At 47.4% G+C, this 24068-nt stretch overlaps 1 protein-coding gene across 1 annotated transcript in view; it reads right to left on the bottom strand.

The window, feature by feature from the left end:
* ARSK (arylsulfatase family member K) overlaps positions 1-24068 on the bottom strand; it is a 181693-nt gene that overhangs the window by 72612 nt on the left and 85013 nt on the right. Inside the window, exon 7 of the mRNA XM_040421555.1 lies at positions 7252-7479. Coding sequence (XP_040277489.1) covers positions 7252-7479 — 228 coding nt within the window. The remainder of the gene's footprint in view (positions 1-7251; positions 7480-24068) is intronic.

The following is a 24068-nucleotide window of genomic DNA, read 5'->3' as shown; positions in this document are numbered from 1 at the left end:
GTCTTTGGCCTTTTCGCTGCCGGTGGGGGCACGGCCCCTCCGATCGGTGGATGATGGGGCAGATATATGATGACCCGGATCGTATTGCTCTGGCTGAATCTAAACTCCGTCTTTTATGCCAGGGTAAACAGTCCGCAGAGATGTATTGTTCTGAATTTCGGAGATGGGCAGCTGATACTGGTTGGAATGATGCTGCACTCCGAAGTCAATTTTGCCATGGTCTTTCGGAATAATTGAAAGATGCATTTGCTTTTCATGAGAGACCAGCCTCATTAGAATCTGCCATGTCTCTAGCTGTTCGTATTGACAGGCGTCTTAGAGAGAAAGAGGAGACTACTCCTTCCTGTCATATTCAGTCCGAGGACAGTGAGGCTGTCTCATTCAGTGCACAGGGGTCTCAGTCTTTCTCAATCCCCTCTGAGGAGGAGGCCATGCAGCTGGGTTTGCTTGCCTCTGATAGTAGAGGATTCAGCTCTCAGAGGAGGGTTTGTTTCTGTTGTGGGGGTATAAATCATTTGGCTAATGTTTGCCCCTCTAGGAGATTCATGGAGTTTTCTGAGGGTAATAAAAGAAAAACAAAAAGAAAAAAACCCTCTAAAAACTTTCCATTTGCTACTATTGGCAAGGTTGATGCGGAAATTGAAGGTTTGCCGTTTACTTGTAGTTCCAGTTTTCTCCTACCTGCCAGAATGGCGTTAGACAGCAAGAACATTGTTTGTGAGATTTTTGTAACTAGTGGAGCAGTTGTCAATCTCATTGATAATCAATTTGCAATAACGCATGGTTTCCAGGTATGCACTTTGGAAAAGAATATACCTGTTTTTGCTATCGATTCCGCTCCACTTTCTCAAAGATCATTAAAGGGCATAGTTCACAATATCCGTTTGACTGTGGGTGACGCTCATGTTGAGGATATGTCATGTTTCGTCTTAAGCGCATTACCTACTCCTCTAGTGTTGGGGCTACCCTGGCTCACTAAACATAACCCCACCATTGATTGGAAAGCAAGGCAAATAAATGGTTGGAGTGAGTTTTGCAGAGAGAATTGCCTCACGGCGTCTCTTTCAGAGGTTTCTACCAAGACTGTGCCATCTTTTCTCTCTGAATTTTCGGGTGTGTTTTCCGAGAGTGGTGTCCAGGAGTTACCCCGCATCGGGAGTACGACTGCCCTATTAATCTCATCCCAGGTGCCAAACTGCCAAAATCACGTTTATACAATCTCTCCCAACCTGAAAGAGTCGCTATGCGTATTTATATCTCTGAGAGCCTGAGAAAGGGACACATCCGACCCTCGAAGTCACCTGTTGCCGCTGGGTTTTTTTTGTTAAGAAAAAAGATGGTTCTTTAAGACCTTGTCTGGATTTCAGGGAGCTGAACCGTATCAGGATTCGTGACCCATATCCGCTTCCTCTGATCCCGGACCTGTTTAACCAGATTGTTGGGGCTAAGGTTTTTTCTAAGTTGGATTTAAGAGGGGCATACAACCTAGTCAGGGTCAGGGAAGGGGACAAATGGAAGACGGCCTTCAATACCCCTGAGGGTCATTTTGACAATTTGGTTATGCCCTTTGGTTTGATGAATGTTCCGGCCGTCTTCCAACATTTTGTGAACTGCATTTTTTATCATTTAATGGGGAAATTTGTACTGGTGTATCTAGATGACATTTTGATTTTTTTCTCCTGATTTCAAGACTCATCGAGACCACCTACGTCAGGTCTTGCTGATTCAGCGGGATAATAAATTGTACGCTAAACTGGAAAAATGTGTGTTTGCGGTTCCAGAGATTCAATTTCTTGGTTTTCTTCTCTCCGCTTCTGGTTTTCGCATGGACCCTGAGAAGGTCCGCGCTGTGCTTGATTGGGAGCTTCCTGAGAATCAGAAGGCGCTGATGCGGTTTTTGGGTTTTGCCAATTATTACAGAAAGTTCATTTTGAATTATTCCTCTGTTGTTAAGCCACTCACTGATATGACTAAAAAGGGGGTAGATTTTTCTTTGTGGTCGGTAGATGCGCTTAAAGCCTTTTCTAGTATCAAAGAGAGTTTTGCTTCCACTCCCATTTTGGTACAACCTGATGTCTCTCTACCTTTTATTGTTGAGGTGGACGCTTCTGAGGTGGGTGTGGGTGCGGTCTTATCTCAGGGTCTCTCTCCTGCCAAATGGCGACCGTGTGCCTTTTTCTCAAGGAAACTCTCCTCTGCAGAGAGAAATTATGATGTGGGAGATAGGGAGTTGTTGGCCATCAAATTAGCTTTTGAGGAATGGCGCCATTGGTTAGAGGGAGCCAGACACCCTATTACCGTGTTTACAGACCATAAGAATCTGGCCTACTTGGAATCGGCCAAGCGTCTGAACCCGAGACAGGCCAGATGGTCTTTGTTCTTTTCTAGGTTTAATTTTGTTGTTACGTTCCGCCCTGGGGTTAAAAATGTGAAGGCAGATGCCCTGTCACGTTGTTTTCCGGGAGGGGGAAACTTTGAAGACCCGGGTCCCATTTTGGCTGAAGGGGTGGTCGTCTCTGCTCTTTATCCTGATTTGGAGGCAGAGGTTCAGGCAGCCCAGGCAGAGGCTCTTTATCTTTGTCCCCCTGGGAGGTTGTTTGTGCCTCTCGCTTTACGACACAAGGTTTTTAAGGAGCACCATGATACTGTCCTTGCTGGGAACCTGGGGAGTAGAGCCACAGTGGATCTCATTGCTCAGAGATTCTGGTGGCCGGCTCTTCGTAAGACGGTTAAGGGTTTTGTGGCAGCCTGCGAGACCTGTGCTCGTGCCAAGGTCCCTCATTCACGGCCATCGGGTTCTCTCCTCCCATTACCCATTCCTTCCTGTCCTTGGACGCATCTGTCCATGGACTTCATTACGGACCTGCCTCGTTCCTCAGGGAAGACTGTGATTCTGGTAGTAGTGGACCATTTTAGCAAAATGGCACATTTCATTCCCTTTCCTGGGTTACCCAATTCTAAGACGCTGGCGCAAGCGTTTGTGGATCACATTGTTAAATTGCATGGCATTCCTTCAGACATCGTTTCTGATAGGGGCACGCAATTTGTTTCCAGATTCTGGAAGGCCTTCTGTTCTCGCTTGGGTGTTCGGTTGTTGTTCTCTTCTGCTTTTCACCCGCAGTCGAATGGTCAGACCGAACGCGTCAATCAGAATCTGGAGACATATCTGCGCTGTTTTGTGGCGGAGAATCAGGAGGATTGGTGTTCTTTTTTGTCCCTTGCTGAGTTTGATTTAAATAACCGTCGCCAGGAGTCCTCTGATAAGTCACCATTTTTTGGTGCATATGGGTTTCAGCCGCAGTTTGGGACATTCTCTGGAGAGGGGTCTTCTGGTTTACCTGATGAGGAGAGATTTTCCTCGTCTTTGTCATTTATTTGGCAAAAGATTCAGGGTAATCTGAAGAGGATGAGTGAGAGATATAAGCGTGTGGCGGATAAGAGACGTGTGCCTGGTCCGGAGCTGAATGTGGGTGATCTGGTGTGGTTGTCTACAAAGAATATCAAACTGAAGGTTCCCTCCTGGAAGTTGGGTCCTAAGTTTATTGGGCCTTACAAGATCTTGTCCGTCATCAATCCCGTTGCCTTCCGTCTTGCTCTTCCTCAGACTTGGAAGAGCCATAATGTTTTTCACAGGTCCCTATTAAAACCTTATGTCCAACCCACTGTACCCTCCTCTTTGCCTCCTCCTCCGATTGTTGTTGATGGTAATCTTGAATTTCAGGTCTCTAGGATTGTGGATTCTCTCATTATCCGCGGTTCTCTCCAGTACCTCGTTCATTGGGAGGGTTATGGTCCTGAGGAGAGGATGTGGGTCCCAGTGGCGGACATTAAGGCCACTCGTCTCATCAGGGCTCTCCATAGGTCTTATCCTGAGAAGGTGGGCTGAGTGTCCGGAGTCCACCCGTAGAGGGAGGGGTACTGTCACCGCCAGTTCTGTGAGAAGGTCTGTTAGACGTTCTTCTCTACCTCTTGCATGACGTTCTTTGTTTTGGTTTCACTTTGTCATCTCCTTTCCTTCTCCCAGCTGTCACCTATTTACACTAATTGTCTCCCTTTATATTCCCTCCCATACTGCCTCACTTTGCTGTTTATACTTCTTCCTGGATGAGTTGTTCACTGTTGGAGGCTGCTACTGCTGATTCTTCAGATAAGTCTTTTTCCTTTATTTGTGTTTCCTTGCTGGCTTGATTCTAGGTGACCCTGACTCCGTATATATAATTAAAAGCAAATTAAAACACCCCTAAAAGCGATGAAAATATTTTACTTTCTGTACTGAAATAGGCCACCAAACGCTTTCAACACATATAACTGACGAACTGAACTGAGAATATATTTTTCTTTTTGTACTGAAATAGGCCACTAAATGCTTTTGCCACAAATAAATGCACCAGTGAACTGCGTATATATATTTTTTTCTGTACTGAAATAGGCCACTAAATGTTTTTGCCACAAATAACTGCACCAGTGAACTGCGTATATATTTTTCTTTCTGTACTGAAATAGGCCACTAAATGCTTTTGCCACAAATAACTGCACCAGTGAAGTGGGTATATATTTTTCTTTCTGTACTGAAATAGGCCACTAAACTCTTTTACCAGAAATAACTGCACCAATGAAGTGTGTATATTTTTTTTCTTTCTGTAATGAAATAGGCCACTAAACACTTTCAATACATATAACTGCAGAAGTGAACTGAGAATATATTTTTCTTTTTGTACTGAAATAGGCCACTAAACGCTTTTACCAGAAATAACTGCACCAGTGAAGTGCATATATATTTTTCTTTCTATACTGAAATACACTCACCTAAAGAATTATTAGGAACACCATACTAATACGGTGTTGGACCCCCTTTTGCCTTCAGAACTGCCTTAATTCTACGTGGCATTGATTCCACAAGGTGCTGATAGCATTCTTTAGAAATGTTGGCCCATATTGATAGGATAGCATCTTGCAGTTGATAGAGATTTGAGGGATGCACATCCAGGGCACGAAGCTCCCGTTCCACCACATCCTAAAGATGCTCTATTGGGTTGAGATCTGGTGACTGAGGGGGCCATTTTAGTACAGTGAACTCGTTGTCATGTTCAAGAAATCAATTTGAAATGATTCGAGCTTTGTGACATGGTGCATTATCCTGCTGGAAGTAGCCATCAGAGGATAGATACATGTTCTCATTCTGTTTACGCCAAATTCGGACTCTACCATTTGAATGTCTCAACAGAAATCGAGACTCATCAGACCAGGCAACATTTTTCCAGTCTTCAACAGTCCAATTTTGGTGAGCTGGTGCAAATTGTAGCCTCTTTTTCCTATTTGTAGTGGAGATGAGTGGTACCCGGTGGGGTCTTCTGCTGTTGTAGCCCATCCGCCTCAAGGTTGTGCATGTTGTGGCTTCACAAATGCTTTGCTGCATACCTCGGTTGTAACGAGTGGTTATTTCAGTCAACATTGCTCTTCTATCAGCTTGAATCAGTCGGCCCATTCTCCTCTGACCTCTAGCATCCACAAGGCATTTTTGCCCACAGGACTGCCGCATACTGGATGTTTTTCCCTTTTCACACCATTCTTTGTAAACCCTAGAAATGGTTGTGCGTGAAAATCCCAGTAACTGAGCAGATTGTGAAATACTCAGACCGGCCCGTCTGGCACCAACAACCATGCCACGCTCAAAATTGCTTAAATCACCTTTCTTTCCCATTCTGACATTCAGTTTGGAGTTCAGGAGATTGTCTTGACCAAGACCACCCCCCTAAATGCATTGAAGCAACTGCCATGTGATTGGTTGACTAGATAATTGCATTAATGAGAAATAGAACAGGTGTTCCTAATAATTCTTTAGGTGAGTGTAGGTCACTAAACGCTTTCACCGCAAATAACTTGAACAGTGAACTGCGTATATATTTTTCTTTTTGTACTGAAATATGTCACTAAACACTTTCGCAGCAAATAACTTCAACAGTGAACTGCGTATATATTTTTCTTTTTGTACTGAAATAGGCCAAGTGCTTTTACCAGAAATACATGCACCAGTGAACAGCGTATATATTTTTCTGCTTTCAACACCTATAACTGCAGAAAAAAACTGAGAATATATTTTTCTTTTTGAACTGAAATAGGCCACTAAATGCTTTACCAAAAATAAATGCAACAGTGAACTGCGTATATATTTTTCTTTTAGTATTGAAATAGGTCCCTAAATGCTTTCACTGCAAATAACTTCAACAGTGAACTGTGTATATATTTTTCTTTCTGTACTAAAATAGGCCACTAAATGCTTTCAACACATATAACTGCAGAAATGAACTGAGAATATATTTTTCTTTTTGAACTGAAATAGGTCACTAAACGCTTTCACCGCAAATAACTTCAACAGTGAACTGCATATATATTTTTCTTTTTGTATTGAAATATGTCACTAAACTCTTTCATCACATATAACTGCAGAAGTAAACTGCGAATATATTTATCTTTTTCCACAGATTATCCATGCATGGAGATTTCCAATGGGGTTGTAGAGAGAGTTAAGCCTATCCAATGAGGATAAGACAAGTATGTAAAGTTTAGGATGGTTATGTGTATAAGATGAGTGTGGGCCTCTCCCCCTTTGAGTATTTTCTTTTGTGCTATTGAAGCTGTTAATGCTCCCAGCAAGCCGCAATAAACCTTATTCTTCCTGAAGAATGCGTTTTCTGAGTGGTATTCCACAACAGGGATGTGACATCACATGGCTGATTGGCTGCACGCATGCATGTCAATCTGGGTGATCCCGCCTTCCCAGAGTTCCTTGCCCCATGTCCTCAGTCCTCACACGTGTAGCCGCCATTTTAGGAAAAATTGCAATTCGTAACCCCAAAGCGCGAGGAAATTCGCATTCGTTGCATTTTTCCTAAAATTCGGATCGAATTCCACTTCATCTGATTCGATTCGCTCATCTCTAATGCTAATCCGTGGTCAGGGCAGGCAGCAAAAGGTGAAAACGGTGCACAGGTCAGGTCAGGCAACTATTGCAACAGGTAGTTGGAGGATGTAAGAAGATGAATATAGCAGACTCATAACTAATGTATATGATTTAGGGAGGAAAAAAAAGATTAGTTTAAAACATGTCTGAGCAATCAATTGTCAAGTTTTCAGTTAATCAGTAGTATATTAAAGTTACCGGATTAGCTGCATGGTCAAAAATAAATCTAATTAATTACAAATACCAGTAATAAAAATTTTTTTTTGAAATATTCTCAGCAAAGGTCTTACCAAACAACTGTGGAGGAAATGAATCACCATCTGAGTATGCAATGAACTTCCAGTAATTTTTTCGCAGCATGTAGGTTGAAGCATTTGCATCAGCACCATGAAACTGACTTAGAGCCCAGTTAGGACGTAACTCAGACCCCGGAATGATATCATTGTTTGAGCTTGTACATGATAACGGCAACAGAGAAAAACCACTTATGTGTTGAGGCGTAGAAACTCCAGCAATCTCTAATTAAGAAGGAAAGAAAATGAAACCATAAAGAATAGAAGTAAACAAATTTAAAGGGTTGTCCAAGACTAAGGAAAATTGTACAGGTGGTCGGCATTGATTGGTCGGTAGCAGTTATGTGTATATAACTGTCTGTCATGAAAGATTATGGAATAGTACAGCTCTGTGCTACCCCCACACCCAATGTCCCTACCTACAATCCATCTTAAAGGGTTTCTACCAAAAAAAATTCACCTATTTAGCTGTCTGACACTAGCGATCTGCTATTGTCTGCTGTACCTAACTATGTTCATGTATTACCTTTGTCTGGAGCGGTTAAGCTTAAAAACATAGTTTTATTGATATGCAAATGAGCCTCTAGGTGCTATGGGGGCGTCTTTTCAGCACCTAGAGGCTCCGTCTACTCACTATTTCTGCTGCCCAGCGCGTCCCTCCAGCCCGCCCCTCTCCTCTAGATTGACAGCCTACTTCTCTCCATCTCGGCCGAATTCTCGCGCCTGCGCCGTGTCCTCCTGTATTCGGCGCGGGCGCAGTGACTGTCGGACTGCTCCCTGCGCCGTAATCTGCGCTGTTATTGCGGCTTGGATGCGGACACTGTGTGCTGTCCACATCTGTTGCTCCGTTCCGTGGCCCCGCAAAAAAAATATAACATGTTCTATTCTAGTCAAGAATAGGCATTTCTACAATGGGCTGCCCGTTCCGTTCTGCAACTTGCGAAAGGCACACGGGCAGCTTCTGTTTTTTGCGGATCCGCGGTTTGCGGACAGCAAAAAACAGCACGGTCGTGTGTATATAGCCTTAATGTGTGAATAAACACTGAACTGTTTAAGTTAACGGCCTCCGGACCACCTAACGCACGGATGCGTCCTGGAGGAGGTCGATTCATTCCTCCTGGACGCACCCGTGCGTCATCTCGCGCACACAGGCGCGCGCGTTCACAGGATCGGAAGGTAAGCGAGTGGATCTGCAGCCTGCCAGCGGCGATCGTTCGCTGGCAGGCTGTAGATGCGATTTTTTTAACCCCTAACAGGTATATTAGACGCTGTTTTGATAACAGCGTCTAATATACCTGGTCCTCTGGTGGTCCCTTTTGCTTGGATCGACCACCAGAGGACACAGGCAGCTCTGTAATAAGTAGCACCAAGCACCACACTACACTACCCACCCCCGTCACTTATTAACCCCTTATGAACCCCTGATCACCCCATATAGACTCCCTGATCACCCCCCTGTCAATGATCACCCCCCTGTAAGGCTCCATTCAGACATCCGTATGTTTTTTACGGATCCACGGATACATGGATCGGATCCGCAAAACACATACGGACGTCTGAATGGAGCCTTACAGGGGGGTGATCAATGACAGGGGGGTGATCACTCCATATAGACTCCCTGATCACCCCCCTGTCATTGATCACCCCCCTGTCATTGATCACCCCTCTGTAAGGCTCCATTCAGACATTATTTTGGCACAAGTTAGCGGAATTTTTATTTTTTTTTAGTTATTTTTTTCTTACAAACTCTCATATTCCACTAACTTGTGTCAAAAAATAAAATCTCACATGAATTCCCCATACCCCTCACGGAATCCAAATGCGTAAATTTTTTTAGACATTTTTAGACATTTATATTCCAGACTTCTTCTCACGCTTTAGGGCCCCTAAAATGCCAGGGCAGTATAAATACCCCACATGTGACCCCATTTCGGAAAGAAGACACCCCAAGGTATTCCGGAGGGGCATATTGAGTCCATGAAAGATTGAAATTTTTGTCCCAAGTTAGCGGAAAGGGAGACTTTGTGAGAAAAAAAAAAAAATCAATTTCCGCTAACTTGTGCCAAAAAAAAAAAAATCTATGAACGCGCCATGCCCCTCTTTGAATACCTTGGGGTGTCTTCTTTCCAAAATGGGGTCACATGTGGGATATTTATACTGCCCTGGCATTTTAGTGGCCCTAAAGCGTGAGAAGAAGTCTGGGATCCAAATGTCTAAAAATGCCCTCATAAAAGGAATTTGGGCCCCTTTGCGCATCTAGGCTGCAAAAAAGTGTCACACATGTGGTATCTCCGTACTCAGGAGAAGTTGGGCAATGTGTTTTGGGGTGTCATTTTACATATACCCATACTGGGTGAGATAAATATCTTGGTCAAATGCCAACTTTGTCTTTTGCCGAGATATTTCTCTCACCCAGCATGGGTATATGTAAAAAGACACCCCAAAACACATTGCCCTACTTCTTCTGAGTACGGCGATACCAGATGTGTAACACTTTTTTGCAGCCTAGGTGGGCAAATGGCCCACATTCCAAAGAGCACCTTTCGAATTTCACAGGGCATTTTTTACAGATTTTGATTTCAAACTACTTCTCACGCATTCGGGCCCCTAAAATGCCAGGGCAGTATAACTCTTCCACAAGTGACCCCATTTTGAAAAGAAGACACCCCAAGGTATTCCTTGAGGGGCATGGCGAGTTCCAAGAATTTTTTATTTTTTGTCACAAGTTAGCGGAAAATGATGATTGTTTTCTTTATTTTTTTCTTACAAAGTCTCATATTCCACTAACTTGTGACAAAAAAATAAAAACTTCCATGAACTCACTATGCCCATCACGAAATACCTTGGGGTGTCTTCTTTCCAAAATGGGGTCACTTGTGGGGTAGTTATACTGCCCTGGCATTCTAGGGGCCCTAATGTGTGGTAAGTAGTTTGAAATCAAAATCTGTAAAAAATGACCTGTGAAATCCTAAAGGTGCTCTTTGGAATGTGGGTATATGTAAAATGACACCCCAAAACACATTTCCCAACTTCTCCTGAGTACGGTGATACCAGATGTGTGACACTTTTTTGCAGCCTAGGTGGGCAAAGGGGCCCACATTCCAAAGAGCACCTTTAGGATTTCACAGGTCATTTTTTACACATTTTGATTCCAAACTACTTACCACACATTAGGGCCCCTAGAATGTCAGGGCAGTATAACTACCCCACAAGTGACCCCATTTTGGAAAGAAGACACCCCAAGGTATTTCGTGATTGGCATAGTGAGTTCATGGAAGTTTTTATTTTTTGTCACAAGTTAGTGGAATATGAGACTTTGTAAGGAAAAAAATAATAATAAATAAATCATCATTTTCCGCTAACTTGTGACAAAAAATAAAAAGTTCTAAGAACTCACTATGCCCATCAGCGAATACCTTAGGGTGTCTACTTTCCGAAATGGGGTCATTTGTGGGGTGTTTGTACTGTCTGGCCATTGTAGAACCTCAGGAAACATGACAGGTGCTCAGAAAGTCAGAGCTGCTTCAAAAAGTGGAAATTCACATTTTTGGACCATAGTTTGTAAACGCTATAACTTTTACCCAAACCATTTTCTTTTACCCAAACATTTTTTTTTTATCAAAGACATGTAGAACATCGAATTTAGAGAAAAATTTATATATGGATGTTGTTGTTTTTTTTAAAAAAAATTACAACTGAAAGTGAAAAATAAAATTTCGATTAATAACAAAAAAAGTAAAAATGTCAGCAGCAATGAAATACCACCAAATGAAATACCACCAAATGAAATCTCTATTAGTGAGAAGAAAAGGAGGTAAAATTCATTTGGGTGGTAAGTTGCATGACCGAGCAATAAACGGTGAAAGTAGTGTAGTGCAGAAGTGTAAAAAGTGGCCTGGTCATTAAGGCCTCATGCACACGACCGTTGTGTGCACCCGTGGCCGTTGTGCCGTTTTCCGTTTTTTTTCGCGGACCCATTGACTTTCAATGGGTCCGTGGAAAAATCGGAAAATGCACCGTTTTGCAGCCGCATCCGTGATCCGTGTTTCCTGGCCGTGAAAAAAATATGACCTGTCCTATTTTTTTCACGGCCAACGGTTCACGGACCCATTCAAGTCAATGGGTCCGTGAAAGAACACGGATGCACACAAGATTGGCATCCGTGTCCGTGATCCGTGGCCGTAGGTTCGTTTTTATACAGACGGATCCGAAGATCCGTCTGCATAAAGCTTTTTCAAAGCTGAGTTTTCACTTCGTGAAAACTCAGAACCGACAGTATATTCTAACACAGAAGCGTTCCCATGGTGATGGGGACGCTTCTAGTTAGAATACACTACAAACTGTGTACAAGACTGCCCCCTGCTGCCTGGCAGCACCCGATCTCTTACAGGGGGCCGTGATCAGCACAATTAACCCCTTCAGGTGCGGCACCTGAAAGGGTTAATTGTACTATCATATCCCCCTGTAAGAGATCAGGGCTGCCAGGCAGCAGGGGGCAGACCCCCCCCCTCCCCAGTTTGAATATCATTGATGGCCAGTGCGGCCCCCCCCCCCTCTATTGTAATAATTCGTTGGTGGCACAGTGTGCGCCCCCCCCCCTCCCTCCCTCTATTGTAATAATTCGTTGGTGGCACAGTGTGCGCCCCCCATCGGCCCCCCCTCCCTCTATAGCATTAACAACATTGGTGGCCAGTGTGCGGCCTCCAATCTCCCCCCCCCCATCATTGGTGGCAGCGGAGTTCCGATCGGAGTCCCAGTTTAATCGCTGGGGCTCCGATCGGTAACCATGGCAACCAGGACGCTACTACAGTCCTGGTTGCCATGGTTACTTAGCAATAGTACAATAGTAGAAGATTCATACTTACCTGCTGCTGCGATGTTCGTGTCCGGCGGGGAGCTCCACCTACTGGTAAGTGACAGCCTCAGGTCTGTGCGGCGCATTGCTAAATGAACTGTCACTTACCAGTAGGAGGAGCTCCCGGCCGGACACGAACATCGCAGCTCCCAGGTAAGTATGAATCTTTTACTATTGTACTATTGCTAGTAACCCGCTGCCACCAATGATCGGGGGGGGGAGATGGGAGGCCGCACACTGGCCACCAATGTTGTGTTAATGCTATAGAGGGAGGGGGGGCCGATGGGGGGCGCACACTGTGCCACCAACGATTTATTACAATAGAGGGAGGAAGGGGGGGGCGGGGGGGCGCACACTGTGCCACCAACGAATTATTACAATAGAGGGAGGAAGGGGGGGGGGGGCACTGGCCATCAATGATATTCAAACTGGGGAGGGGGGGGGGTCTGCCCCCTGCTGCCTGGCAGCCCTGATCTCTTACAGGGGGATATGATAGTACAATTAACCCCTTCAGATGCGGCACTTGAGGGGTTAATTGTGCTGATCACGGCCCCCTGTAAGAGATCGGATGCTGCTAGGCAGCAGGGGGCAGTCATGTACACAGTTTGTAGTATATTCTAACTAGAAGCGTCCCCATCACCATGGGAACGCCTCTGTGTTAGAATATACTGTCGGAAATGAGGTTTCACGATCTAACTCATATCCGACAGTATATTCTAACATAGAGGCGTTCCCATGGTGATGGGGACGCTTCAAGTTAAAATATACCATCGGATTGGAGAAAACTCCGATCCGATGGTATAAAAGGGACTCCAGACTTTACATTGAAAGTCAATGGGGACGGATCCGTTTGAAATGGCACCATATTGTGTCAATGTCAAACGGATCCGTCCCCATTGACTTGCATTGTAATTCAGGACGGATCCGTTTGGCTCCGCACGGCCAGGCGGACACCAAAACGACTTTTTTTTTAATGTCCGTGGATCCTCCAAAAATCAAGGAAGACCCACGGATGAAAAAACGGTCACGGATCACGGAAAAACGGGACCCGTTTTTGCGGACCGCAAAAAAATACGTTCGTGTGCATGAGGCCTAAGGGTCTTCCTTGATTTTTGGAGGATCCACGGACATGAAAAAAAAGTCGTTTTGGTGTCCGCCTGGCCGTGCGGAGCCAAACGGATCCGTCCTGAATTACAATGCAAGTCAATGGGGACGGATCCGTTTGACGTTGACACAATATGGTGCCATTTCAAACGGATCCGTCCCCATTGACTTTCAATGTCTGGAGTCCCTTTTATACCATCTGATCGGAGTTTTCTCCAATCCGATGGTATATTTTAACTTGAAGCGTCCCCATCACCATGGGAACGCCTCTATGTTAGAATATACTGTCGGATATGAGTTAGATCGTGAAACCTCATTTCCGACAGTATATTCTAACACAGAAGCGTTCCCATGGTGATGGGGACGCTTCTAGTTAGAATACACTACAAACTGTGTACATGACTGCCCCCTGCTGCCTGGCAGCACCTGATCTCTTACAGGGGGCCGTGATCAGCACAATTAACCCCTTAGGTGCCGCACCTGAAGGGGTTAATTGTACTATCATATCCCCCTGTAAGAGATCAGGGCTGCCAGGCAGCAGGGGGCAGACCTCCCCCCTCCCAGTTTGAATATCATTGGTGGCCAGTGCGGCCCCCCCCCTTTCTCCCTCTATTGTAATAAATCGTTGGTGGCACAGTGCGCGCCCCCCCCCCCCCCCCCCCTTCCTCCCTCTATTGTAATAATTCATTGGTGGCACAGTGTGCGCCCCCCCCTTCCTCCCTCTATTGTAATAAATCGTTGGTGGCACAGTGTGCGCCCCCCCCCTCCTTCCTCCCTCTATTGTAATAAATCGTTGGTGGCACAGTGTGCGCCCCCCATCGGCCCCCCCTCCCTCTATAGCATTAACAACATTGGTGGTCAGTGTGCGGCCTCCCATCTCCCCCCCCCCCCCCATCATTGGTGGCAGCGGGTTACTAGCAATAGTACAATAGTAAAAGATTCATACTTACCTGGGAGCTGCGATGTCTGCTTCCGGCCGGGAGCTCCTCCTACTGGTAAGTGACAGTTCATTTAGCAATGCGCCGCATAAACCTGTCACTTACCAGTAGGTGGAGCTCCTGGCCGGACACGAACATCGCAGCAGCCGGTAAGTATGAATCTTCTACTATTGTACTATTGCTAGTAACCCGCTGCCACCAATGATCGGGGGGGGGGGGGGGGGGGGGATGGGATGCTAAGTAACCATGGCAACCAGGACTGTAGTGGCATCCTGGTTGCCATGGTTACCGATCGGAGCCCCAGCGATTAAACTGGGACTCCGATCGGAACTCCGCTGCCACCAATGATGGGGGGGGGGGAGATGGGAGGCCGCACACTGGCCACCAATGTTGTTAATGCTATAGAGGGAGGGGGGGGCCGATGGGGGGCGCACACTGTGCCACCAACGAATTATTACAATAGAGGGAGGGAGGGGGGGGCGCACACTGTGCCACCAACGAATTATTACAATAGAGGGAGGGGGGGGGCGCACTGGCCACCAATGATATTCAAACTGGGGAGGGGGGAGGGTCTGCCCCCTGCTGCCTGGCAGCCCTGATCTCTTACAGGGGGCCGTGATCAGCACAATTAACCCCCGCACCTGAAGGGGTTAATTGTGCTGATCATGGCCCCCTGTAAGAGATCGGGTGCTGCCAGGCAGCAGGGGGCAGTCTTGTACACAGTTTGTAGTGTATTCTAACTAGAAGCATCCCCATCACCATGGGAACGCTTCTGTGTTAGAATATACTGTCGGTTCTGAGTTTTCACGAAGTGAAAACTCAGCTTTGAAAAAGCTTTTATGCAGACGGATCTTCGGATCCGTCTGTATAAAAACTAACCTACGGCCACGGATCACGGACACGGATGCCAATCTTGTGTGCATCCGTGTTCTTTCACGGACCCATTGACTTGAATGGGTCCGTGAACCGTTGGCCGTGAAAAAAATAGGACAGGTCCTATTTTTTTCACGGCCAGGAAACACGGATCACGGATGCGGCTGCAAAACGGTGCATTTTCCGATTTTTCCACGGACCCATTGAAAGTCAATGGGTCCGCGAAAAAAAATGGAAAACGGCACAACGGCCACGGGTGCACACAACGGTCGTGTGCATGAGGCCTAAGGGTGTTTAAGCTAGGGGGGCTGAAGTGGTTAAAGACTTTGTTATTGCCTCTATTCCTCGTCCGCTAACCTGCCTACCAGAGTGAATCCCCACTATATATATATATAATTATATATATATATATATATATATATATATATATATATAGTTTCCAAAACTCTAGCTATGTGGTCACCTTTTCACTAATACTCTCCATACAGGACATTTGTGTAGATAACAGCGATTCTGTCCCATATATTAAACATATGTCAGAATGTGCTGAAATGGAAGAACCAATCTATGCTATTTCTTCAGGATGGACAAATAACACATATTGAAGTGAGTTCACAAAATATTTTATAATCTATGTGTAGAAATTTCTTAAAGAGCTGATGTTAGTTTGAGGTACCTTCCTTACGTGTATGGAAAACCTACACAGAAACACCTTCAGAGGTATATATCCTGTAAATGTATATATTGTTCATGTTTGACATTACATGTAAACAAAATTAGAAACCCCTGTTGCTGTTGTCCATGACTTCTGCCCATAAAGACCAAGGGGGAGATGGAAAATGTATTTTATGTATATACATAAAATACATTAAGTTAATACCAGGCATCCGCAGTTTTAGGTGTGCTCTATAAACAAATAGGGTCATTTATCAAACTGGTGTAATGTAGAACTGGCTTAGTTGCCCATAGCAACCAATCAGATTCCACCTTTTATTTTTCACAGCTGCTTTGAAAAAGAAAAGGTGGAATCTGATTGGTTGCTATGAGCAACTAAGCCAGTTCTACTTTACACCAGTTTGATAAATCGCCCCCCAAATTCCTTATTCAGTACTTGACTAGGGTATGTAGACAGATTAGTTAGCCATGCTGAGTGCTACCTTAAGTTGCCCACTGGAAAAATAAAAACTCTTGATGCAGTGTGTCAATAGAATATTAATGACAAAAGCTTATTTTTAAATGTTTTAACATACAAAAATAAATATAACTTTCATATTAGCAAAAATCACAAATATTCAATACAACAAGAAGGACTGTCCCAGGGGAAGGTGAGAGGGTGCTTTCTCTGGCTCTACTGAAAATATCTGAGACTCAAGTTGCACCATGGGAGTAACAAATCTGCCCACACATTGCCTCCTGGTTTGTTTAGAACATTTTACTCAAAATTGACCCAGTGAGAAGACATGACATCCACACTCATCTTAATTCAAAAGGGGTCCCTAAACCTTCAATGAGCCCCAAACCACCTCAATAAGTGCCATCCACAACCCCTCAAGCTGTTGTGTCAGATAATCAGAAAGAAAAAAATAAATTCCCTTCCTACCTTTCAAGAATTTCTTAAAAGAGCAAGTGAGTTTGTCTGTGTTCAACCGCGGGTATGAAAACCCCCCCTATTCCCTTGTGTAGGAGAGTACCTGGGGTGGTGGTAAACGGGAGGTACGTGCCAGCGGGGGTCCTGGCCCCGCTGGAGTAAAGCTGGGTTCAGACCTGAGCGTCTTTGATATGCATGTTTAACGCGCGTTTTTGACGCACGTTTTTTATGCACGTTTTTTGCAATAGTAAACGCGCGTTTGACGCGCGTTTGTGTGATTGACTGCAATGTCCTATGGCCACAAACGTGCTGTAAAACGCCCCAAAGAAGCTCAAGTACTTGTTTGAGCGTAGGGTGTTTTACAGCGCGTTTTTCAGCACTGTAAAACGCTCAAGTGAGAACCAGGGCTATAGGGAAGCATTGGTTTTCATGTGTTGAGCGTTTTACAGCGCGTTTGAACGCGCTGTAAAACGCTCAAGTGTGAACCCAGCCTAAGGCTGGGTTCAGACCTGAGTGTCATTGATATGCGCGTTTAACGCGCGTTTTTGACGCGCGTTTTTGACGAGCGTTTTTTGCAATAGTAAACGCGCGTTTGACGCGCGTTTGTGTGATTGACTGCAATGTCCTATGGCCACAAACGCGCGTCAAAACGCCCCAAAGAAGCTCAAGTACTTGTTTGAGCGTAGGGCGTTTTACAGCGCGTTTTTCAGCGCTGTAAAACGCTCAAGTGAGAACCAGGGCCATAGGGAAGCATTGGTTTTCATGTGTTGAGCGTTTTACAGCGCGTTTGAACGCGCTGTAAAACGCTCAAGTGTTAACCCAGACTTAGGCTGGGTTCAGACCTGAGCGTCTTTGATATGCGCGTTTAACGCGCGTTTTTGACGAGCGTTTTTTGCAATAGTAAACGCGCGTTTGACGCGCGTTTGTGTGATTGACTGCAATGTCCTATGGCCACAAACGCGCGTCAAAACGCCCCAAAGAAGCTCAAGTACTTGTTTGAGCGTAGGGCGTTTTACAGCGCGTTTTTCAGCGCTGTAAAACGCTCAAGTGAGAACCAGGGCCATAGGGAAGCATTGGTTTTCATGTGTTGAGCGTTTTACAGCGCGTTTGAACGCGCTGTAAAACGCTCAACACATGAAAACCAATGCTTCCCTATGGCCCTGGTTCTCACTTGAGCGTTTTACAGCGCAGAAAAACGCGCTGTAAAACGCCCTACGCTCAAACAAGTACTTGAGCTTCTTTGGGGCGTTTTACAGCGCGTTTGTGGCCATAGGACATTGCAGTCAATCACACAAACGCGCGTCAAACGCGCGTTTACTATTGCAAAAAACGCGCGTCAAAAACGCGCGTCAAAAACGCGCGTTAAACGCGCATATCAAAGACGCTCAGGTCTGAACCCAGCCTTAGAGCCGGAAAAGTGCATTTTGCAGCGGTTACGCTGTTAACAATGGATCCGGGCCGGCTCTTATTGGGAGCAGGCAGATATGCGGGCGGGTGCCTGTCTCCCCACGGTCCAGGCTAGGTTTTGCAGGGAAGAGTTAAAACCTGACCAGCAACAAGGGTGTGGTGCACAGTGTGGAGCTTCTGTGTTCTCTGGCTGTGAGAGTGAGGAGTGGAGGTGAGCTGGGCTGCATGCTGAGGCCTGTAAAGGAGTGTGCAGGGACCCGCAGCTGAATCCAGGAGGGATCCATGTCCTGTGGCTAGGAGCCGGACCCATGGACTTATTTCACCAAGGAGAAAAGGTGACATTACTGCTGGCTTTAAATAGACTTTGCTTTATGTGACTGAAACAGGCCTCAAGTAGCCTGCAGCAGGGACTTGCTGTGTTTGAACTATTATTTTGCTGTGTGTGACCACCCTCCCTATGAACTGCACCGTCTTTCACAAATATGCACCGTGTGAATAAACAAAGCCTTGTGGTTTACACCAAGACCGGTCTGTGATGCCTCTATACTGCACTCGCTACCACTGCCTACCAGAGCGGATCCCCACAATTGGTGGCTTCAGCGGGCAAACAGCAGTGAGGCCGAAAAATTGTGTTGTTTGAACTGTATGTCATATATTAAGCCGGCAAGTTTTGTGGCTCCAGATAAGATGGAGGAAGCCATTAGACACTTGGTGCAAAGTAATGAGGAGGCTACTCGGAGACATGAGGAAGCCCTGAGAGACCAGCGGCAGTTGAATAGTCTACTGGCCCAGCAACTGGCGACTATGCAGGAGTCCATGCGTGTGTTACAACAACAAGCCGTCCCAGGGGGAACCGCAGTCCTACCTGCTGCCCGGGATAAGGTGCGCTCAGCGTTAAGAAAGATGGGCCCCGAGGATGATATCGAGGCGTTCCTGATGGTCTTCGAACGCACTGCGGAACAGGAAAGGTTACCTGCAGAACAGTGGGCCGAAGTAGTAGCACCATTTTTAGTGGGAGACGCACAAAAGGCCTACTTCGACCTCAGTCAGGAGGAAGCCAAGAGCTATAAGAGGCTGAAGAGGGAGGTGTTGGCTCGTCTTGGGGTTAATACCTATGTGCGTGCACATCGAGTCTACCAGTGGGCCTTCTCTGAGTCCCGGCCTGCTCGGTCCCAGGCTTATGACCTGTTACACCTAGTAAAAAAATGGCTGCAGCCTGAGACATTGAGCCCCTCGCAGATGGTGGATCGGGTGGTGGTCGATCGTTTGGTGCGGACCCTGCCAAGGGCCATACAGCGCTGGGTTGGTCAGGGAGACCCCAGCAACCTGGATCAGTTAGTAAGCCTAGTCGAGAGGTATGTGGCGACCCAGGACTTGGTGCGGGACTCAACGCAGGTACGGGAATCCCGTCAGGCTCCCTCTCAGGCTAGGGATCCGGAAAAAGGGACCCAACCACAAAGGGGGGGGAAGGCTAGTCCTACTCCAGGGAAGAGAGACCAGGGAGGGACCACGGGGATTCAATGTTGGCACTGCCACGGCCTGGGACATAGGGCAGCGAACTGTCCTCAAACACCTGAACCCATGGACTGCGGGTTCGCTCGCCGGTCCTCTTTCTTTGCCCGGCCTGTATGTACCGCAGATGCCTGGCCGGACGCCGATATGCCACCTCTGTGCCAAGTCTTGATCGATGGGCATCCGATTAATGCTTTGCTGGACTCTGGGAGCCTGGTAACCCTAGTGCATGAGTCCTTAGTGTCTGAGACACTCCCAGAGAAGCAAACCCTGTCCATTGTCTGTATCCATGGGGATCGCCGGGAGTACCCCACTGCCAGGGTTACCATGTCCGTGTTGGGCAAAGAGGTGCAGCATGTCGTCGGAGTGGGACGCCAAATCCCTTATGCCGCAATACTGGGAAGGGATTTTCCTTTATTCTGGACTCTATGGAAGAGCGATATGCCTTCCCTTAGGGACAGACGACAATCTGGCCCAGTGCCCGAGGATCCCGATGCGGGGATACCAGCCATAGGGGTCACCACATCACCTGTAGAGTGTCATCCCGATAGGTTTCCCCTAGAGGTGTTGGCAGGCGAATCCGTGGAAACCCCGTCCATCCCGGACCTGGAGGTATCCCGTGACACGTTCGGGACCGCCCAGCTCCAGGATCCGACATTATTGCGGGCGAGGGAAGGGGTGACAGTGGTAAATGGGGTGGCTCAGCACCCAGGGGCCGACTCGGTGTTTCCCCATTTGGCTTTTAACCAGGACCTGCTGTATAGGGTGGACAAAGTGCAGCACGAGGTAGGGGAGCAGCTGGTGGTACCCCAGCCATACCGCCGTGTGGTACTGGACTTGGCCCACTCCCACGTGCTGGGAGGACATTTGGGCGTAAAAAAAAACCAAGAGCGGATTCTGCAAAGGTTCTATTGGCCCGGGGTTTATGAGGAGGTCAAAAGGTTTTGCCAATCCTGTCCAGTGTGTCAGATGACGAGCCCCCAACCCCACTATCGCAGTCCCCTAGTACCCATGCCCATCATTGAGGTCCCCTTCGAAAGAATAGGGATGGATCTGGTAGGCCCCATAAACAAGTCGGCCAGAGGGCACCAGCATATCTTGGTGGTCTTAGACTATGCCACCAGATATCCTGAAGCGATCCCACTACGTCATACTTCAGCTAAGCTCCTAGCTAAAGAACTCATGGGCATGTTCGCAAGAGTGGGGATTCCAAAAGAGATCCTGACTGACCAGGGGACACCCTTCATGTCTAAGGTGACGAGGGAGCTCTGCAAGCTTTTAGGGGTTAAACGGTTACACACGTCCGTATACCATCCTCAAACCGACGGACTAGTGGAGCGCTTTAACAAAACCCTAAAAACTATGCTTAAAAGAACCGTAGCCAAAGACTGAAAGGATTGGGACTTGTTGCTGCCGTACGTATTGTTCGCAGTGCGAGAAGTGCTCCAGGCCTCTACGGGATTCTCGCCCTTCAAGCTATTGTACGGTCGACGGCCAAGAGGGTTGCTGGACATCGCTAAAGAGGTGTGGGAGCAACAGCCCACCCCACACAAGAGTATTATAGAGCATATAGAAAAGATGCAGGACCGTATCGAGACAGTCCTACCAATCCTCCGGGAACACATGGAGGCCGCCCAACTGGCACAGAGCCGGGTATACAACCGGAGTGCCCAGGTCCGGACATTTAACCCGGGTGACCGGGTACTGGTGCTAGTCCCCACCATTGACAGTAAGTTTTTGGCACGGTGGCAAGGTCCCTACGAGGTGAAAGAGAAGGTAGGGCCAGTGAATTACAAGATATCCCAGCCAGGCCGGCGGAAGCCAGAACAGGTATATCATGTAAATTTACTGAAATCGTGGAGAGATAGGGAGTGTCTCATTGGGGACGGCCCAAGCACTGTCTTGTCTGCGGGGAAGATCCCAGCTCCACCCGAGGTCCCGGAGGGCACCTCCGCGGTAAAGATAGCGGGTGGTCTGTCGACCAAACAAGCTCAGGAAGCCAAAGAGTTAGTGAGTCGAAATAGGGACGTGTTCTCTGAGCTTCCTGGTCGAACTTCGGTAGTCCGACATGACATCGTCACCGAGCCCCACGTCAGGGTACGGTTAAAGCCGTATCGTGTACCGGAGGCCCGGCGACAGGCCATTTCAGAAGAAGTAAGGTCGATGTTGAGGTTAGGGGTGATTGAGGAGTCAAGGAGCGAGTGGGCCAGCCCCATAGTCCTCATCCCAAAACCTGACGGTACTCTGCGCTTCTGCAATGACTTTAGAAAGCTCAACGAAGTGTCGAAATTCGATGCCTACCCCATGCCCCGGGTAGACGAGCTCATAGAACGGCTAGGGAAAGCTCGCTATTTCTCGGTCCTCGACCTCACAAAAGGATATTGGCAGGTGCCTCTCATGGAGGCGGCAAAGGAGAAGACTGCCTTTGTCACCCCCGAGGGGTTATTTCAGTACCAAGTTTTGCCCTTTGGCCTACATGGCGCTCCAGCCACCTTCCAGCGATTGATGGACGTCATCCTACGGCCCCATCGTCCATATGCTTCGGCATATCTGGACGACATCATCGTGTTTAGCCAGGACTGGGAGAGTCACCTGCCCAAGGTACAGGCCGTAGTCGATTCACTTAGAAAAGCCGGACTGACGGCCAACCCAAAAAAATGTTCGATCGGGTTCGAGGAGGTCCGGTACCTGGGATACGTGATTGGGCGGGGAGTTGTCAAACCCCAGGTAGACAAGGTTGAGGCGATCAAGAGCTGGCCCAGACCTCTTACCACCAAGCAAGTACGTTCGTTCCTAGGGATGATAGGATATTACAGGCGCTTTATCCCCAACTTTGCCAGAGTGGCGGCCCCATTGACAAGACTTTTAAAGGGGAGGAAGACTGTGATGGTCCGCTGGGATGAGCAGGCGGAAGAGGCGTTCTCCCGTTTGAAGTCGGCTCTGTGTGGGTCCCCGGTTTTGGTGACACCAGACTTCACACGGGAATTTGTCGTTCAGACGGACGCCTCTGGAGTGGGCCTAGGGGCAGTACTCTCTCAGGAAATCAGTGGGGAGGAACACCCTGTTGTCTTCCTGAGTCGCAAACTCACCCCAGCGGAAACCAGGTACAGCGTGGTAGAGAGAGAATGCCTGGCCATTAAGTGGGCCCTCGAGTCCCTTAGGTACTATCTGTTAGGGAGAAGGTTCCGTCTGGTGACCGACCATTCCCCTCTTCAGTGGATGAGCCGGGCCAAGGAGGGGAGTGCCCGGGTCACCAGATGGTTCTTATCCCTCCAGAATTTTAAGTTCAGTGTCGAACACAGGGCAGGCCGCTTACAGGGGAATGCCGATGCCCTGTCCCGGGTACACTGTTGTACGTGTGTCCAACCTCTCAGGATTGAACAGGGTGTGCAACCCTTCAGGGTTGAACAAAGGGGGGGGATCTGTAGGAGAGTACCTGGGGTGGTGGTAAACGGGAGGTACGTGCCAGCGGGGGTCCTGGCCCCGCTGGAGTAAGAGCCGGAAAAGTGCATTTTGCAGCGGTTACGCTGTTAACAATGCATCCGGGCCGGCTCTTATTGGGAGCAGGCAGATATGCGGGCGGCTGCCTGTCTCCCCACGGTCCAGGCCAGGTTTTGCAGGGAAGGGTTAAAGCCTGACCAGCAACAAGGGTGTGGTGCACAGTGTGGAGCTTCTGTGTTCTCTGGCTGTGAGAGTGAGGAGTGGAGGTGAGCTGGGCTGCGTGCTGAGGCCTGTAAAGGAGTGTGCAGGGACCCGCAGCTGAATCCAGGAGGGATCCATGTCCTGTGGCTAGGAGCCGGACCCATGGACTTACTTCACCAAGGAGAAAAGGTGACATTACTCCTGGCTTTAAATAGACTTTGCTTTATGTGACTGAAACAGGCCTCAAGTAGCCTGCAGCAGGGACTTGCTGTGTTTGAACTATTATTTTGCTGTGTGTGACCACCATCCCTATGAACTGCACCGTCTTTCACAAATATGCACCGTGTGAATAAACAAAGCCTTGTGGTTTACACCAAGACCGGTCTGTGATGCCTCTATACTGCACTCGCTACCACTGCCTACCAGAGCGGATCCCCACACTTTCTACAAGGTTCTTCATGATACTCCTCCCTTCCATACCTCCTAGCCAGTCCCTGTCCGTCTACTACCTATGTCCCTCCATAGCCCACCCAGTTTACTATTAACCCCTAATCTTCCTGAATACTCCAAACCCAGTCATGTCAGGCCTTCACTAGCTGTGCCTGTTTGCCTCGGTCTTTACAAAACTGGACACAGTATTGCAGATGTGGTCTCATTAGAGCTGTATACCACAGGACCACAATTTCTCCCTACTGGTTATACCTATTGCTATACAACTAAGCATCCTATTTACTTTCCCTGATTCCTGTCCACACCGTGCACTCATTTTGAAGCTGTCGGATATCAGGATGCCTAAATTCTTCTCTTCTGAAGTCCTTGCTAACACAGAGCTGCCAATACAATTCTCAAACTGAGGGTTCTTTCTGCCCAAGTGCACTATCTTACATTTGGAAAC

Source organism: Bufo bufo, chromosome 2 (genome assembly GCF_905171765.1).
Source record: "Bufo bufo chromosome 2, aBufBuf1.1, whole genome shotgun sequence".
NCBI lineage: Eukaryota > Metazoa > Chordata > Amphibia > Anura > Bufonidae > Bufo > Bufo bufo.
The sequence above is the reverse complement of the archived record's forward strand: the minus strand, read 5'-3'. Positions and strand labels throughout refer to the sequence as shown.